General features: G+C 39.1%; 1 protein-coding gene across 1 annotated transcript in view; it reads right to left on the bottom strand.

The window, feature by feature from the left end:
* The window catches only part of LOC124606343 (calmodulin-binding transcription activator 1), a 943,657-nt gene that overhangs the window by 170,543 nt on the left and 752,891 nt on the right, over positions 1–20,223 (bottom strand). The window contains exon 19 of the mRNA XM_047138326.1: positions 5,180–5,310. Within this exon, the coding sequence (XP_046994282.1) occupies positions 5,180–5,310 (131 nt within the window). The remainder of the gene's footprint in view (positions 1–5,179; positions 5,311–20,223) is intronic.

Genomic DNA, 20,223 nt, shown 5'->3' with positions numbered 1-20,223 from the left:
CGGTCCCTTCCCTACAGCCTGGGTCTTCGTGGCAAACGAATCTGCTCCAGTCCGGAATCCCTGAATCATTACACCAACAACCTGAAAACAGCTTTCGCATCCCGCAACTACCCTCCCGACCTGGTACAGAAGCAAATAACCAGAGCCACTTCCTCGTCCCCTCAAACCCAGAATCCCCCACAGAAGAACCACAAAAGTGCCCCACTTGTGACAGGATACTTTCCGGGACTGGACCAGACTCTGAATGTGGCTCTCCAGCAGGGATACGACTTCCTCAAATCCTGCCCTGAAATGAGATCCATCCTTCATGAAATCCTCCCCACTCCGCCAAGAGTGTCTTTCCGCCGTCCACCTAACCTTCGTAACCTGTTAGTTCATCCCTATGAAATCCCCAAACCACCTTCCCTACCCTCTGGCTCCTATCCTTGTAACCGCCCCCGATGCAAAACCTGTCCCATGCACCCTCCCACCACCACCTACTCCAGTCCTGTAACCCGGAAGGTGTACACGATCAGAGGCAGAGCCACGTGTGAAAGCACCCACGTGATTTACCAACTGACCTGCCTACACTGTGATGCATTCTATGTGGGAATGACCAGCAACAAACTGTCCATTCGCATGAATGGACACAGGCAGACAGTGTTTGTTGGTAATGAGGATCACCCTGTGGCTAAACATGCCTTGGTGCACAGCCAGCACATCTTGGCACAGTGTTACACCGTCCGGGTTATCTGGATACTTCCCACCAACACCAACCTATCCGAACTCCGGAGATGGGAACTTGCCCTTCAGTATATCCTCTCTTCTCGTCATCCGCCAGGCCTCAATCTCCGCTAATTTCAAGTTGCCGCCACTCATACCTCACCTGTCTTTCAACAACTTCTTTGCCTCTACACTTCTGCCTCGACTGACATCTCTGCCCAAACTCTTTGTCTTTAAATATGTCTGCTTGTGTCTGTATGTGTGGATGGATATGTGCGTGTGTGCGAGTGTATACCTGTCCTTTTTTCCCCCTAAGGTAAGTCTTTCCGCTCCCGGGATTGGAATGACTCCTTACCCTCTCCCTTAAAACCCACTTCCTTTCGTCTTCCCCTCTCCTTCCCTCTTTCCTGATGAGGCAACAGTTTGTTGCGAAAGCTTGAATTTTGTGTGTGTGTTTGTGTTTGTTTGTGTGTCTATCGACCTGCCAGCGCTTTTGTTCGGTAAGTCACCTCATCTTTGTTTTTATATATATTTTTTCCCACGTGGAATGTTTCCTTCCATTATATATATATATATATATATATATATATATATATATATATATATATATATATGAGAGTCATCTTCTGTTCTTGGGTGACACAAAAAAAACTGTCAACATAGTTGCACGCCACACTGTTGTTAGTCATGATGCCTCTGGTACCAAATAAGAATGTGTGTGCTTCACTTGGGTCCTCAGTCTTGGCTTGGCAGCCATTGAAAAAACATTTGCAAGTGATGTAAAGAGTTTATTGCCAGTTATGTTGAAATATACAACATGGAAAGGAGCAATCTGCCACTGTTGTTAGTCATGATGCCTCTGGTACCAAATAAGAATGTGTGTGCTTCACTTGGGTCCTCAGTCTTGGCTTGGCAGCCATTGAAAAAACATTTGCAAGTGATGTAAAGAGTTTATTGCCAGTTATGTTGAAATATACAACATGGAAAGGAGCAATCTGCCATCAGTTTCCAACAAGACACTCATGAAGCTTGAGGAAATAATGCATAAAGATTGGAGGATTATTCTGGAAGCTCTATGTGTTTTGGTTCCTAAGGTTTCCTGAAGCACCATCCACAGGACTTTAATGGAAAAGTTGCAATATCAGAAGACATGTGCAAAATAAGTACATGTATGCTGACAGAAAATCACAAATGGCAATGAGCTAATTCTTCAAGTGAATTTGTTTTTCCATTATGGACAACCTCTTCCGATTTATTTATCTGCATGATGAAACCTGGGCACTCCACTTTACACTTGAGACAAAATAAACCTCACACAAGTGGCACAATTCCTCTTCACCCAATCTGTGAAAATTCAAACTAACACAATCTGCCGGTAAAGTCAAGGCAGCTGTGTTTTGGGATTGGAAGGGGTTATTATTGGTTGACTTACTGTCTGCTGGGACAACAATAACTGCTGACATGTGCTGTGAAACACTGAAAAAACTCAGATGGGCAATTTATAACTGGAGAAGAGGAATGTTGAGCAAGAGTAGAAGCATTCTCCACAACAACACACAACCACAAGTCGCCCATCGAACTATCGATCTCCTGCAAAACGTTGGTTTGAACGTCTTCACCTACCCACCATACAGTTTGGGCTTGGGAGTGATCAATTACCATCTGTTTCCTAAGTTGATGGAACATTTGTGTGGATTGTGGTTCTTCTCCAATTCGAGGTGAAAGATCAGGTTCAATGCTTCCTGAAGAAGACGGCAGTGAACAGTTATGACTTGGGCATTGTAAAACTGCCAAAGTGTCTACAACAATGTGCCACCTGAAATGGTGATTATGAAGAAAAATGAGGCATTCTTCATCCTTTAAGATGATATAACTATTATAGGAAATAAATGGTTGTTTTTTCCATACCTAAAAACATAAGAGACCCTATTTTTAGTGATTGCCTTCACATTTAATCTGACAGTGAAAAAACTGTGGGAGATAAAAACTATGGAAGGAGACAAAGGCTTGAATCCAGCATGCAAGTTCAGATGGACATAGGTTGCAATAGTTTACAAGATGAAGAGACTTTCACCAGATAGACAAGTGTGGAGAACTGCATCAAACCAGTCTTTGAATTGATAACTTCTACTACTACTACAATACTTACTCATAATGTCAATTACTGCACAAAAATAGAACAACAATTCCAACATCTGAGAGTCAAATATTGGTTTCTTATTAAGTAAAGGCAACAACTGAGGAGGAGCATGTGTCAGCAGCTGTTGAAAGTCACTGAAATATTCAAACCAGGAGATGTGAAATACAGTGTCACAGACAATGACACACAGTAATGGAATGGAAAGAATAAGCAATGACATGAATTGAAATGTTTGAGCAGTCATTAATGTAATGTACACTTCCTGACCCAAGTGACATGGTCAGATGTCAATGAAACTCACACATGTTAATGGGTATGTAAATTATTAGTGTTGTAATTATCTGTGACTTGCAGAACAGCCATGACATTTCATTAGTGCTGTTCATACTTAGTTTTGTTACTAGGCCTCTTAGAATATGTAACAAGGTGTGAACTGTGTCATATATTGAGTCAGAACTGTTAAGAACATGGAGATATCTTGTACTCATGTGGGACAGTGTTATCAGCACCTGAACACAGCTTGAAAGAGATCTCTTTGGGGGTGTCCATTTGGCTGGCTGGTTGACTCAAGCAATATCCAGATTTCTGGGGCATGCAGATGTGACACAACAATTAGCCTGGCATCTTCATTGGCTAAAGCACTAATCATGTTCCAAAAATGTTCCTCCTTTTTCCTCATTAATTTGTTACCTCCTCTGCCACTACATTCTATCGACTAAGGAATGACACCTTCTGAGTTTTTTCTAAGCTGGCACTGTGCCTTTCATGTGTAGACACACACAACTTCTTCTTCTCTACTTCTAAATATCTCGATTTTCTTACAACACAGACAAATATCATCATAATGAACTATTTATTTCGCCTGAATTGTTATTTTCAGCTGTCATTTTGTTAAATTGCAGGCTGCCTCTAGCCACAGACAATAATTAAAAATAAAATAATTACTATAATAATTATATTTAATTTTGCTAAATGAATTAGCTCTGGAGAAAAGAATGACTGGTAGAAGACAACCCAATAGAAAATCAGTTTGCATTCTGGATAAATGAAGGAACACCTGAGACATTACTGATTCTAGGATTTAGCTTATACGATTAATTGATGAAAGGCAAACCTAAATTTATAGCATTTGTAGATTCAAAAAAAGTATTTGACTGGAATGCATGCTATGGAATTCTACAGTTATTAAGAGAATAGAATATTGGAGGATGAGAAAGGGTTGTAGCCTACCCCCATATTACTCGCTCTGTACAAGAAGCAAGCAGTAAAATAAATTAATTATAATTCTGGAGTTATTAGAGTATAGAATGGGGGGGGGGGGGGGGGGAGAGAGAATGGGGTGTAGCCTATCCTCTTTATAGCTCCCACTATACAAGGAGTAAAAGTAACAGAAATTAAGGGTAAATTTCAAAAGGCAATTAAAGTCCTGAGAGAAGAAATCAAAACTTCATGGTTTGCCAATGACATTTTATATCTGTCAGTGATAGGAAGGGGCTTGGCAGATCAGCTAATGGAATGGATGGTTTCTGGAAAAGAGAGTGTAAGATAATTATCAAGGACAATGGAATAAGTATGAATGAAGTTGGTCAATACTGTGGGTATTAGATCAGGAAATGTGACACTAAAAAGTTGTAGATGAGGTTTGTTATTGAAGAGGAAGACCAAGGCTTGAATAGGATGAGTTTGTTCAAACTGACATAGACTGTAGTAAATGAAGAGGCATATACAAGAAAGACTAGCATGAAGAGTTGCATCAAACCCATGTCCAGACTGTTGGCTGTAACACAAATAATCTTGTATTTTATTTGGAAATAAATGTCTTGTTTCTCAGTCAAGATGATCTTTTTACAACTCTAGTTTCCCCTAGTTATAATGTTGACAAGGTAATCTCTTAAGAAAATGAAGAGAAATTCGATAATATTTGTTTTTATAAAGACTGGAAGTAAATAAGGAACTGAAAATGTCATACCTAATAAAATACAAGTACATTTTTTGCATGCTTTCCTAATTAGTACTAAAACAAGGTACATCAGGTAAAGTAAAACAAATTAAATTAAAACAGAGTATTAAGTGGATCTAAAAGAAACTTACCTGTTTTCAACTTTCACCAATAGACCTCACTTCTTTCTTGCAGACTGAGACTTATAATTTTACTTTTCTACAATGTAAATAAGATTTTTCATATATATATATATATATATATATATATATATATATATATATATATATATATATATATATATATATATATATATATATATATACACACACACACACACACACACACACACACACACATTTAAAAAAAACACAGCAGTTGCACTTGTAGTGACTCACATAAGGCAAAATCCATTCGTCTAATAGGGGAACTCATTAGAGGATCATGGCCATCAGTAGAGATGGAGTCGTATGGAGTTTCAACACCATTCATTGGAGAGCTCACTGGCAAAGACATGCTCCGATCAAACCTAGCACAAAGAGAGCCAAAACAATTTTAGATTATATGAAAATTTTGAATCCATTGAATGAAAAGATTCTTCCATTGCTGAAGAAATGAACATTGACTAATTGGACTTCCAGTATCATGTACTGAAAACTTTTTGGTCATTACATCACTGCACTTGAGTGTTTTAAATCTTTACTCATTTGTACAACAGAACCTGTTACTAGAACTGTTAATTATTGAAACAATGTGTATATTTCCAGTTTACAGTGAATGTTTTCATTCAGCAGACTCAAGTCTTATTTTTATTTACAAATGAGTTTTTGCATAGTATTTTTCTTGCCTTGGATCTCTTGTTAACTACAAAGATGATACCTAAACAATAAAGTAAGAAAAACTGAGAAGAGTCGCAACTGAAAAAGCAAAAAAGCAGATATTTCCTCATAATATCAATGGCAATAGCAACTAATAGAAAAATAAAAGCCAAAATCCATTACTGATGATGAATGATAACAGATGAAACTCAAGTATCAGAAGACTTGTCCCTGAATGTCATTTGTTCCAAATTCTGACAACTGTCCTGGTTTTTTATCTAACCCTTACAGTGAACCTTGTCACTTCATCATCACTTGTTTTCTGTCCCAATCTGTGTTTATGATTCTGGCATAAAGAAGACTGTAAATCAAAATATCACAGCTTCAAGGTAACTGTATTTACTGTTACTGTGTCATATAATTCCATTCAGATGGCATACCATACATGCAAAAACCACACTTGGTTAGCAAATTACTAAATAAACATTTACCAGGACAAAATGTGTATAATTTACATATGAACTATCCAAGGCAGCTTATAGTAAGTGGCAGCAGATACATGAAGTATCACTATCATTTTATATTCTTCCTATAATGCCAGTGAATAGTATGACTCACTATGCATCCATGTGAGCCCAAATTACTGTAATTTTACTACTATGGTCATTTTGAAATTCACACTTGAGTATAAGCAAAATGTTTACTGACTCATCTTGAAACATATGGTCTCTGCATTTTAAATATAAACCATTACATAATGCAGAGCTTCCCTATTTAACAGCATATAGCTATAAATTCGTAGGATGCTTTCAAAGTGGCTAAGAGAATCTGTGAAACATCATTTAGTTCTCTTAATTTTTTCCCTCCCTCCTGTTAATCCACATTGCTAAGTGTCTCAAAATGACAAAGTATAACCAAACATTGGTTTGCTGAAGACTCACGCCTTAAATAACTTACACATCCTCAGGATTCATCCAATGAAGCTGTCTGACATCTTGAATCTTGTGGTTGTATCATCTTAAATCATTCACTATATATATCACTAGATGTTTAGCTGGTCTGCGATTCCAAGTGATTTTTCAGTTATGGTGTAATAAAATGTAATTATGTACACACATCACATTGCATATTGTTATGTTACGGGTCAGCTGCTAGCTTTGCACAATGTCCTGATCATTTGAAAGTCCACATGCATTTTGCAGAAATTTTCTAATGGCGTTTCATACCTGCATACTACTGCATCATCTGCGAATGGCATCAGAGAGCTACAAACGTTATCTATCAGGTCATTTATATGTATTATAACTACACTGTCACATTTCCTTGTCTACTGTTGCTTTCACCCTAATGATGTTTCCCTACTGAGAATTGCAAACTGATTTCTGATCTTTATGAAATCTTCAGTATGAATAACATCTTAACAATTAAGATGAAGACCACATGTCACCTATAAAATAAGGGGGAGAGTTAACTCTCTTTATTCATAAGCAATGTACACAAAATTAACAAGCAGCTGCCTGACCATTGTTGGGGAAAATGTTTCATAATTAAATATCCCTGTCTACAAACAAAATATTTCTTAGTTTCATTTGATTAAATCACATAAGCTATCAATTAAAATATGTTAATGACATTTGACCCACTCTCATGCACACAGGTTCATTTTAAAAGATATAAGGGCAATGACAAGCTAATTGAGGTGGGTGGATATTTATCACTAATGTGACATGGGGGAATCTAAACAAAGTTAGATTATTTTATAGGTAATTTTCTGCTTTTCTTTCAGATTTTATCTTCATTTTTAGAATTATTATACAGGCTGCAGCAAAAGTCAGTCAACCAAAAATGCAGTCTGGTGTTTTGTAGCTTTAATAGTTTATACAACTTGTTCAAAATGCCATCCATTGTTAAATTGACATTTAACACACCATTTAAATACAGAGTATAATAGAGGGCAACATTCCACGTGAGAAAAATATATCTAAAATCAAAAAACGAAAGTGCTGGCAGGTTGATAGACACACAAACAAACAAACACAAACATACACACAAAATTCAAGCTTTCGCAACCAACGGTTGCTTCATCAGGAGAGAGGGAAGGAGAGGGAAAGACGAAAAGATGTGGGTTTTAAGGGAGAGGGTAAGAAGTCATTCCAATCCCGGGAGCGGGAAGACTTACCTTAGGGGGAAAAAAGGACAGGTATACACTCGCACACACACACATCTCCATACGCACATACACAGTCACAAGCAGACATTTGTAAATGCAAAGAGTTTGGGCAGAGATGTCAGTCGAGGTGGAAGTACAGAGGCAAGATGTTGCTGAAATACAGGTGAGGTATGAGCGGCGGCAACTTGAAATTAGCGGAGGTTGAGGCCTGGCGGATAACAAGAAGAGAGGATATACTGAAGGGCAAGTTCCCATCTCCGGAGTTCTGACAGGTTGGTGTTAGTGGGAAGTATCCACATAACCCGGATGGTGTAACTCTATGCCAAGATGTGCTGGCCATGCAACAAGGCATGTTTAGCCATAGGGTGATCCTCATTACCAACAAACACTGTCTGCCTGTGTCCATTAATGCGAATGGAAAGTTTGTTGCTGGTCATTCCCACACAGAAAGCTTCACAGCGTAGGCAGGTCAGTTGGTAAATCACGTGGGTGCTTTCACACGTGGCTCTGCCTTTGATTGTGTACACCATCCGGATTACCGGACTGGAGTCGGTGGTGGTGGGAGGGTGCATGGGACAGGTTTTACACCGGGGGCGATTACAAGGGTAGGAGCCAGAGGGTGGGGAAGGTGGTTTGGGGATTTCATAGGGATGAACTAAGAGGTTACGAAGGTTAGGTGGACGGCGGAAATACACTCTTGGTGGAATGGGGAGGATTTCATGAAGGATGGACCTCATTTCAGGGCAGGATTTGAGGAAGTTGTATCCCAGCTGGAGAGCCACATTCAGAGACTCATCCAGTCCCAGAAAGTATCCTGTCACAAGTGGGGCACTTTTGGGGTTCTTCTGTGGGAGGTTCTGGGTTTGAGGGGATGAGGAAGTGGCTCTGGTTATTTGCTTCTGTACCAGGTCGGAAGGGTAGTTGCGGGATGCGAAAGCTGTTTTCAGGTTGTTGGTGTAATGGTTCAGGAATTCCGGACTGGAGCAGATTCATTTGCCACGAAGACCTAGGCTGTAAGGAAGGGACAGTTTGATGTGGAATGGGTGGCAGCTGTCATAATGGAGGTACTGTTGCTTGTTGGTGGGTTTGATGTGGACGGACATGTGAAGCTGGCCATTGGACAGATGGAGGTTGTAACAACAATGACGCTGTACTATTGTACAAATAACTAAATCTTTTTTTCCTCTGATTTTTCAATAAACTTGAGTAATTGATGTTCTGCTTTCATCTCTTTTTTGTTTCATGCCATTATGTTAAGAAAACTGTAAACAAATTTCAATGTGAAAATTAATGTTTATGTCAAATGTCAAGCAATATTGCAATAGAATTGAAATGTAACAAATGTTGAGACTGTTGTAATATGTTTAATATTGTAACTGTGCGTCTGGTCCATACGAAGGCAATGTGTTAGAATATGTAGAAAGGAAAACCTCGGGTGCATACCCTGTCTGTAAGGGAGCGGTGAAAGGTGGATGGCAGGCAAGCGCGGGAAAATGCGCGCGGGCACTGCACGGCACAACGGGCTCAGCAGTAGCAGTTGGAGTTTGGCGCTGGTTTGAGCAACACGTTCTGGAGTGAGGAAGCTCTCCTGGAAGACGTAGTTTCATTGAGCCTGGGGTATGTTGTTTCAACGGCCATACAGCATGGCAAAATTCCATAGGCACTAAATGGAAAAGTATTGTGACACTATGAAGAAATAAAGTGCCGATACGTCAAGAGCCATAGCTATGGTTGTATGTGTGCTCTGTGCCTCGCCATCTCGCCGCCTGCTAACCGCCGCATCGATACAATCAGGTTGAAACTTTTAAAACTGTATTCGTATGGACCAGTGTTACTTTTGTTCCATACTGTTCAATAACAACTTAATAACAACTTAAATTTTACCAGAACTTTCCTATCATTTAATTATCCTCACAAATAACCTAGGCAGGGTCCTTTCCAAATGTTGTGCAATCCGAGTGTCCCGAGATGAAAAATTAAAGTTTGTGTTAATAATAATTACCTGCAGACCTAGCTATGTTAGAATGGTGTCTAAAGAACCGTTTTGTTGATGAACCAGTAAATGAATAACGAAGGTCTGACAAAGTTGGAAGATGACTTTAATATTGATTTAGTAATGAAGTTTAATTATTTCGAGACAGATCTAAAGGTATTTAAATAAGCAGGAAATAAGATAAAAAGAGTAGTAACTCATATAGTGGAAATCTTGAGCGCATAATAATTTCAGTAATCAATTTTTTTTATACAGTGATCACAACAGTTTCAAGGTCCCCCCCCTCCCTTTTTTTTATTCATTTGAATTCTGAAGTGTTCTAAATTGGTTTGACTAGCAAAAGTTAAAGTCAATATATATGTCAAAAGTTATCAGTGTTTTATCTTTATCAAAACTGACAATTTGTGTGTGGCCCCAAAGTGCTATTTCTAGGGTAACCTATGCCCGATTTTAATCAGATCACTAGACAGTATGAAGTTTGGTAGTATACATTATAGTGTAGTGTTATGTATTCATGGTTTTTCCATATCAGTACAGAAAGTGAAACTATCAGTTCAATAGATTTTCTGGTTCTAAAATTTACTATATTATGCAGTGTTACTACGTGTTGTTTTGCATGAATGTACATCAACTTGTACAGGGAAGAAACTCAGTTAATGCCTAATTAGGCTGGCGACCATATTATTAACAAATTGGTAGCATATGCTGTGTTGCTTTTCGTCCGTCCTGACGTGTAGTTGTATTTCGGATTTATTTGACGTATCATTGTTATTACAGAGTGGGTGTAAGTCTGATTTGCCACCATTCAGGTACACACGGTCAATATCTATACAAAAATCCTGTCTCGTAAGGTAAACCCCACTCACTTACCATAGTACAGGCTTTAATGAGTATTGTGTGCCCCACGCACACGTTACAAGTGGCTCCCGGTGACAGGACTTCCAGTTGTTTTCGGTCACAAATTAATGTGAATACCGAACAGTGGATGTTCAGTGGCACGAATTACAATATTATTCAGTAAAGTAAATAGCAGTGAACGTCAAGTACGGTAGTGGGGTGTAACTTGCGTTCGGTATGGACAAGGATGTAGACACAGTAGATGTGCCAAGCATAATGAAAGATGTGGCTGGCAATGACAGGAGTTTACGCGGCCAGACAACAGATGGCAATAGCGGAAGACAATTGGTGTACATACATTACCACGAACATGTTAACGAACAGATTGAAATGTCGAGACCGCCTCGAACACAGCAAGGAATAAAACAGGAAGTAGAGGTTGACTTAGTAGATGATAGTGGGTACGTGAACGAATCCACTGATATGTTTGATTCACCACAGATAAAGAAAGAACCGAAAGAAAATTTTGATGTAGGATCAGAACACACCGATTCCATAGAACAAAACAGTGTGAAAATTTTAAGCATGAACGACTTATTTTAACGATTAACCAAACAAATTGCAGGACAGAATGATCACCTTAAAACACACGTTGACGAGCTCAAAACACAGAATGATCAGCTTAAAACACATGTTGACGAGCAGCTTAAAACACAAGTTGGTCAGCTAAAAGCACAGGTCGAAGAACAAGGAATTAAAATTAGTAAACAAATAGAACAGGCAGAACAAAAAGTGGGTAATTTAAGCTTTGTAGTAAATACTATGAAGTTTGAAATTGACACAATTAATAAAATTATGGATACTACGCAGGGGGAAATTGACGACATTAACAGTAGGTTTGATGTTGAAATTCTCAACATCCAAGAGAAAGTAGAGCCTCTAGTTGAAACAAAAGTAGACGAAAAAGTTTTCGGTCTTAAAACTGAGATCGTAAATGAATGCCAACATGGAACCTCACAGTTGAAAAAAACAGTTTCAGATACTGAAAGAAATTTAGGCGAAAAAGTTACCGGATGTGTACAAAAGTGTGAACAAAATACATTGAAAATTCAAGGCAAAATTTTCGATCTCGAGAGTAAAATCAAAGATAGACCTGGTGTTGTCTGTAATGGCACGCCACTTACGAAGCTGTTGGAAGGTGAGGAGCGTTTCGATCCCACCAAGAAACATAATGGTAGGTATCCGTTGGATTTCATCAAAAATTGCGAGAGGATGTCTCCTGAACACTTGTCTGGTCAGGATAAGATAAACGTAGTAATTAGTGCCTTAGCAGGTGACGCTAAGCGCTGGGGAATTAATGTTAATACCGAACTAATGACGTTCGAAGAGTTTAAACAAACGTTTAGGGAAGAATACTTGTCCGAACAAAAACAGGATCATTTGTGGCGCGAGTTTATCTTGGCCAAACTTCATGATAACAGGGGCAGAAATTCTCTGAAAGATTTCTGTGAATATTGGTACTGAAAGTTGACACACTTAAGAGGGAGAAGATCCGGTTCTGAAATCATATGGGAGCTATATAAAAAGCTTCCAGAAGATTCAAAGAGATATGTGGGAAGCAATCATCGTAGCTTCCAAGCGTTTCTAGAAAGGGTCGAAGACGAAGATCATTGGCGCGAAAGTTGTGCCAATTATCAGAATTTTAGTAACAGAAATAATCGCAATAATGACGAGAGAAATGATGGCGATGGGTTTCGTGTCAACATGATACAGAGAGGTAGAGGCAGAGGAAGAGGAAGAGGGGGTTATCCAGGTCACGGTAGAGGGTACACCGCGCAAAATAATAACGATGCGGGAAACTGATTTCCGCGAACGTTGCGGGCCAAACAGAAGCAGACAGAACATACCGGCCCCGATTTAAGAAATGTTACTGAACTGACAGTAAAGTTATGAGACAGCTTAGAGACAGGCGTGAAACGACGCAACGTGTTGTTGCGGAACAAGCGCCAGGTGCGAGCGCAGATGACTCATCTTCGCCACGCAGAGCGATACATGTTAACAGGCGAGTGGAGCATCAGAGGGCAACGGCCCAGCCTAGCAGAACAGATGTTCAGAGAGAAGCCACTAGCAAGGCGGCAGAATTAGGTACAAACATTGCCGTAAGAGCTGCTGAATACATTACAAGTGGTAATTCCGTGGCGAAGGAAATAGTGGATGGAACAGTGGATACACAGAGAGGTGCGGTTAGCAGTGTTAGCAATGAAGTAAATGGCGAGAATGAATTAGCAGAAGTAACTGATTGGCGTGTGCAGATCGATGATCTGTACAAGGGCCTCAAGCAATGTGAGTGGGAGGATTTTAAGAAGGGATATGAGGCAAGGAGGTTAATTACTGAAAAAGGAAATAGTAGGGACGTCGATAAGGTGACGTGGCCCGAATTTAAAGAGGAGAGAGTAAATAGCGCCGCGCAAAGTATGCATGCTGCCGATAAGATGAAGGTTAAAGATAGAAAGGAATTGGAGGATGAAATCCTAAGCATTGATGAGGCAGTAACTTCTGTTAACGATCCGCCAACAGTACAAGCTGTTACTGAAAGGCACTGTGGGGAAGGGGCAGGTAATTACCTAAGAGTAATTGAAGTCCACGCGGATTACACTAAATATGAAGTAACAGGGGATGTGAGTAAAGCTGATAATGAGGTCGTTTTGCCTAAAGAGGATATTGAGTTAAAATTAAAGCCTGACGAAAATGCAGAGGAAGAACTTAGTGCCTGTCTCAGAAAAGCTTTTATGTTGGAACCTGAAAGCGATCCAGAATGGTCGGATTATGACGATAGTTCAGATGACGAGTATTTCAGTACTAGTGAAAATAATGGGAATACAGCTAATTGCAATATTGTACCTAGTTATGACAAAGTTTCAAAACAAAACCCAGATGTTGAGAAAGAGCCACCTGATGACTCAGTGTTTATTTTGCAAAGAGTTCAAGTAAGCAAAGACTTTGAACTCCAGAAACCGAGAAAGCCACCAGATATAAATGATTCACAGGTCAGGAACGTATCTTGGGATGATGTCACAGTCGACCAAGGTGCGTTGTGGAAAAAAACAGGAAGGGGCATGATGTAGAGCCTGGGGCAGATTTATATTGGACTTTGAGAATGTCATGAACACCTTACATCATGAAACTACTGGGTTCCCACCGGAAGAAATTTTGTTAGGCAGCAGAAGTAAAAGTTTAATTGAGGAAAAACTAGAGTTTCCACCTTGTACAAGCTTGGGGTTGAGTCAAAAGAAAGAATTAGTCAGAAAAAGGGCAAAGCAAAAAGCTGAATCTAGATCTAAAAGACATGAAAAAATCTGAATGTTTCAAAATTTAAAATTGGGGATTACGTTCTTTTAAAAACCCACGAAAAATCTAGTGAACTGAAGCATGAAATTTCCAAATTTAAATATATTTACAATGGACCATATATAATACAGAACATTCCACACGATAATGCTTACTACCTGATCTACCCAAAATCCAAGAGACCTTTAGGTGTAAGAAACGTTGTGGACCTGAAACTGTATGTTCCTAGGAGTGAGTGACCTAAGTACACTCAGAGAGCAATCTGCAGTAAATGTGCTGTATCTTATGCTGAAACTATTTTATTCTAAATGTAACAAATCTTTGTAAATGTTATGTATACTAATGTCAGTGTGCTAATGTACTTATGTAAGTTTCAGATTACCAAATGTACTATAAATGTAAAGGTGTATGGAAAAAAGAATTGAAAAGAAAAAGCAAATGCTGCCAGCCAAATAAAAGATGGGACTGCCAAAAATCAAAATGGGCAGTATATGAGTCATAATATAAAGGACTGCCATACACCAAAGGAGGCAGATAAATAGTCAAAGGAGAATTGTAAGTGTGGTGCAGGTGATGTGATAAAATGATGCGAAATGGACTGCCCAAATCTGAATAATAGGCAGCAAATATGTGTAGTGATTTTTCTAAATAGTATTGTGTGTTTATTAATAACTAAGGAAATGGACTGCCTTTCAATGCAAGCAGCAACAAATTGTCTTATAGTGTATATAGGTATTTGTATATGCTTTGTAGTTAAGTGTTTGTGTTTCAGATTTTGAATTTATTTCTCTGAGAAATTTAAGAATAAGTAATTAGCTATTTAAATCATGTTGTGATAGGAGGTTGGACTGTGCCAAAGGCACTTATGTAAATGATAGGTAAATGTTCTCGATATATTAAAAAGTATAGACCTCCATAATGTGAGAGAAAGGAAGTTTAGTGATACAAAATTTATAATGGTACATTCACACAAAGATTCATAGCCCCTGTATAAATATGAAGTTTAGTGTTCCCATCAAATTTGCACTTAGTGAAATTTATTGGAAACAGGGGCATGTGTAACAACAACAACGCTGTACTATTGCACAAATAAGTAAACTTTTTTTCCTCTGATTTTTCGATAAACTTGAGTAACTGATGTTCTGCTTTCATCTCTTTTTTGTTTCATGCCATTATGTTAAGAAAACTGTAAACAAATTTCAATGTGAAAATTAATGTTTATGTCAAATGTCAAGCAATATTGTAATAGAATTGAAATGTAACAAATGTTGAGACTGTTGTAAGATGTTTAAGATTGTAACTGTGCATCTGGTCCATACGTAGGCAATGTGTTAGAATATGTAGAAAGCAAAACCTCGGGTGCATACCCTGTCTGTAAGGGAGCGGTGAAAGGTGGATGGCAGGCGAGCGCGGGAAAATGCGCGCGGGCACTGCACGGCACAACGGGCTCAGCAGTAGTAGTTGGAGTTTGGCACTGGTTTGAGCAACATGTTCTGGAGCGAGGAAGCTCTCCTGGAAGACGTAGTTTCATTGAGCCTGGGGTATGTTGTTTCAACGGCCATACAGCATGGCAAAATTCCATAGGCACTAAATGGAAAAGTATTGTGACACTATGAAGAAATAAAGTGCCGATACGTCAAGAGCCATAGCTATGGTTGTATGTGTGCTCTGTGCCTCGCCATCTTGCCGCCTGCCAACCGCCGCATCGATACAATCAGGTTGAAACTTATAGTACTGTATTCGTACGGACCAGTGTTACTTTTGTTCCATACTGTTCAATAACAACTTAATAACAACTTAAATTTTACCAGAACTTTCCTATCATTTAATTATCCTCACAAATAACCTAGGCAGGGTCCTTTCCAAATGTTGTGCAATCCGAGTGTCCCGAGATGAAAAATTAAAGTTTGTGTTAATAATAATTACCTGCAGACCTAGCTATGTTAGAATGGTGTCTAAAGAACCGTTTTGTTGATGAACCAGTAAATGAATAACGAAGGTCTGACAAAGTTGGAAGATGACTTTAATATTGATTTAGTAATGAAGTTTAATTATTTTGAGACAGATATAAAGGTATTTAAATAAGCAGGAAATAAGATAAAAAGAGTAGTAACTCATATAGTGGAAATCTTGAGCGCATAATAATTTCAGTAATCAATTTTTTTTATACAGTGATCACAACAGTTTCAAGGTCCCCCCCCTCCCTTTTTTTTATTCATTTGAATTCTGAAGTGTTCTAAATTGGTTTGACTAGCAAAAGTTAAAGTCAATATATATGTCAAAAGTTATCAGTGTTTTATCTTTATCAAAACTGACAATTTGTGTGTGGCCCCAAAGTGCTATTTCTAGGGTAACCTATGCCCGATTTTAATCAGATCAATAGACAGTATGAAGTTTGGTAGTATACATTATAGTGTAGTGTTATGTATTCATGGTTTTTCCATATCAGTACAGAAAGTGAAACTATCAGTTCAATAGATTTTCTGGTTCTAAAATTTACTATATTATGCAGTGTTACTACGTGTTGTTTTGCATGAATGTACATCAACTTGTACAGGGAAGAAACTCAGTTAATGCCTAATTAGGCTGGCGACCATATTATTAACAAATTGGTAGCATATGCTGTGTTGCTTTTCGTCCGTCCTGACGTGTAGTTGTATTTCGGATTTATTTGACGTATCATTGTTATTACAGAGTGGGTGTAAGTCTGATTTGCCACCATTCAGGTACACACGGTCAATATCTATACAAAAATCCTGTCTCGTAAGGTAAACCCCACTCACTTACCATAGTACAGGCTTTAATGAGTATTGTGTGCCCCACGCACACGTTACAAGTGGCTCCCGGTGACAGGACTTCCAGTTGTTTTCGGTCACAAATTAATGTGAATACCGAACAGTGGATGTTCAGTGGCACGAATTACAATATTATTCAGTAAAGTAAATAGCAGTGAACGTCAAGTACGGTAGTGGGGTGTAACTTGCGTTCGGTATGGACAAGGATGTAGACACAGTAGATGTGCCAAGCATAATGAAAGATGTGGCTGGCAATGACAGGAGTTTACGCGGCCAGACAACAGATGGCAATAGCGGAAGACAATTGGTGTACATACATTACCACGAACATGTTAACGAACAGATTGAAATGTCGAGACCGCCTCGAACACAGCAAGGAATAAAACAGGAAGTAGAGGTTGACTTAGTAGATGATAGTGGGTACGTGAACGAATCCACTGATATGTTTGATTCACCACAGATAAAGAAAGAACCGAAAGAAAATTTTGATGTAGGATCAGAACACACCGATTCCATAGAACAAAACAGTGTGAAAATTTTAAGCATGAACGACTTATTTTAACGATTAACCAAACAAATTGCAGGACAGAATGATCACCTTAAAACACACGTTGACGAGCTCAAAACACAGAATGATCAGCTTAAAACACATGTTGACGAGCAGCTTAAAACACAAGTTGGTCAGCTAAAAGCACAGGTCGAAGAACAAGGAATTAAAATTAGTAAACAAATAGAACAGGCAGAACAAAAAGTGGGTAATTTAAGCTTTGTAGTAAATACTATGAAGTTTGAAATTGACACAATTAATAAAATTATGGATACTACGCAGGGGGAAATTGACGACATTAACAGTAGGTTTGATGTTGAAATTCTCAACATCCAAGAGAAAGTAGAGCCTCTAGTTGAAACAAAAGTAGACGAAAAAGTTTTCGGTCTTAAAACTGAGATCGTAAATGAATGCCAACATGGAACCTCACAGTTGAAAAAAACAGTTTCAGATACTGAAAGAAATTTAGGCGAAAAAGTTACCGGATGTGTACAAAAGTGTGAACAAAATACATTGAAAATTCAAGGCAAAATTTTCGATCTCGAGAGTAAAATCAAAGATAGACCTGGTGTTGTCTGTAATGGCACGCCACTTACGAAGCTGTTGGAAGGTGAGGAGCGTTTCGATCCCACCAAGAAACATAATGGTAGGTATCCGTTGGATTTCATCAAAAATTGCGAGAGGATGTCTCCTGAACACTTGTCTGGTCAGGATAAGATAAATGTAGTAATTAGCGCCTTAGCAGGTGACGCTAAGCGCTGGGGAATTAACGTGAATACCGAACTAATGACGTTCGAAGAGTTTAAACAAACGTTTAGGGAAGAATACTTGTCCGAACAAAAACAGGATCATTTGTGGCGCGAGTTTATCTTGGCCAAACTTCATGATAACAGGGGCAGAAATTCTCTGAAAGATTTCTGTGAATATTGGTACTGAAAGTTGACACACTTAAGAGGGAGAAGATCCGGTTCTGAAATCATATGGGAGCTATATAAAAAGCTTCCAGAAGATTCAAAGAGATATGTGGGAAGCAATCATCGTAGCTTCCAAGCATTTCTAGGAAGGGTCGAAGACGACGATCATTGGCGCGAAAGTTGTGCCAATTATCAGAATTTTAGTAACAGAAATAATCGCAATAATGACAAGAGAAATGATGGCGATGGGTTTCGTGTCAACATGATACAGAGAGGTAGAGGCAGAGGAAGAGGAAGAGGGGGTTATCCAGGTCACGGTAGAGGGTACACCGCGCAAAATAATAACGATGCGGGAAACTGATTTCCGCAAACGTTGCGGGCCAAACAGAAGCAGACAGAACATACCGGCCCCGATTTAAGAAATGTTACTGAACTGACAGTAAAGTTATGAGACAGCTTAGAGACAGGCGTGAAACGACGCAACGTGTTGTTGCGGAACAAGCGCCAGGTGCGAGCGCAGATGACTCATCTTCGCCACGCAGAGCGATACATGTTAACAGGCGAGTGGAGCATCAGAGGGCAACGGCCCAGCCTAGCAGAACAGATGTTCAGAGAGAAGCCACTAGCAAGGCGGCAGAATTAGGTACAAACATTGCCGTAAGAGCTGCTGAATACATTACGAGTGGTAATTCCGTGGCGAAGGAAATAGTGGATGGAACAGTGGATACACAGAGAGGTGCGGTTAGCAGTGTTAGCAATGAAGTAAATGGCGAGAATGAATTAGCAGAAGTAACTGATTGGCGTGTGCAGATCGATGATCTGTACAAGGGCCTCAAGCAATGTGAGTGGGAGGATTTTAAGAAGGGATATGAGGCAAGGAGGTTAATTACTGAAAAAGGAAATAGTAGGGACGTCGATAAGGTGACGTGGCCCGAATTTAAAGAGGAGAGAGTAAATAGCGCCGCGCAAAGTATGCATGCTGCCGATAAGATGAAGGTTAAAGATAGAAAGGAATTGGAGGATGAAATCCTAAGCATTGATGAGGCAGTAACTTCTGTTAACGATCCGCCAACAGTACAAGCTGTTACTGAAAGGCACTGTGGGGAAGGGGCAGGTAATTACCTAAGAGTAATTGAAGTCCACGCGGATTACACTAAATATGAAGTAACAGGGGATGTGAGTAAAGCTGATAATGAGGTCGTTTTGCCTAAAGAGGATATTGAGTTAAAATTAAAGCCTGACGAAAATGCAGAGGAAGAACTTAGTGCCTGTCTCAGAAAAGCTTTTATGTTGGAACCTGAAAGCGATCCAGAATGGTCGGATTATGACGATAGTTCAGATGACGAGTATTTCAGTACTAGTGAAAATAATGGGAATACAGCTAATTGCAATATTGTACCTAGTTATGACAAAGTTTCAAAACAAAACCCAGATGTTGAGAAAGAGCCACCTGATGACTCAGTGTTTATTTTGCAAAGAGTTCAAGTAAGCAAAGACTTTGAACTCCAGAAACCGAGAAAGCCACCAGATATAAATGATTCACAGGTCAGGAACGTATCTTGGGATGATGTCACAGTCGACCAAGGTGCGTTGTGGAAAAAAACAGGAAGGGGCATGATGTAGAGCCTGGGGCAGATTTATATTGGACTTTGAGAATGTCATGAACACCTTACATCATGAAACTACTGGGTTCCCACCGGAAGAAATTTTGTTAGGCAGCAGAAGTAAAAGTTTAATTGAGGAAAAACTAGAGTTTCCACCTTGTACAAGCTTGGGGTTGAGTCAAAAGAAAGAATTAGTCAGAAAAAGGGCAAAGCAAAAAGCTGAATCTAGATCTAAAAGACATGAAAAAATCTGAATGTTTCAAAATTTAAAATTGGGGATTACGTTCTTTTAAAAACCCACGAAAAATCTAGTGAACTGAAGCATGAAATTTCCAAATTTAAATATATTTACAATGGACCATATATAATACAGAACATTCCACACGATAATGCTTACTACCTGATCTACCCAAAAT

This window comes from Schistocerca americana, chromosome 3, assembly GCF_021461395.2.
Source record: "Schistocerca americana isolate TAMUIC-IGC-003095 chromosome 3, iqSchAmer2.1, whole genome shotgun sequence".
Lineage (NCBI taxonomy): Eukaryota > Metazoa > Arthropoda > Insecta > Orthoptera > Acrididae > Schistocerca > Schistocerca americana.
The sequence above is the reverse complement of the archived record's forward strand: the minus strand, read 5'-3'. Positions and strand labels throughout refer to the sequence as shown.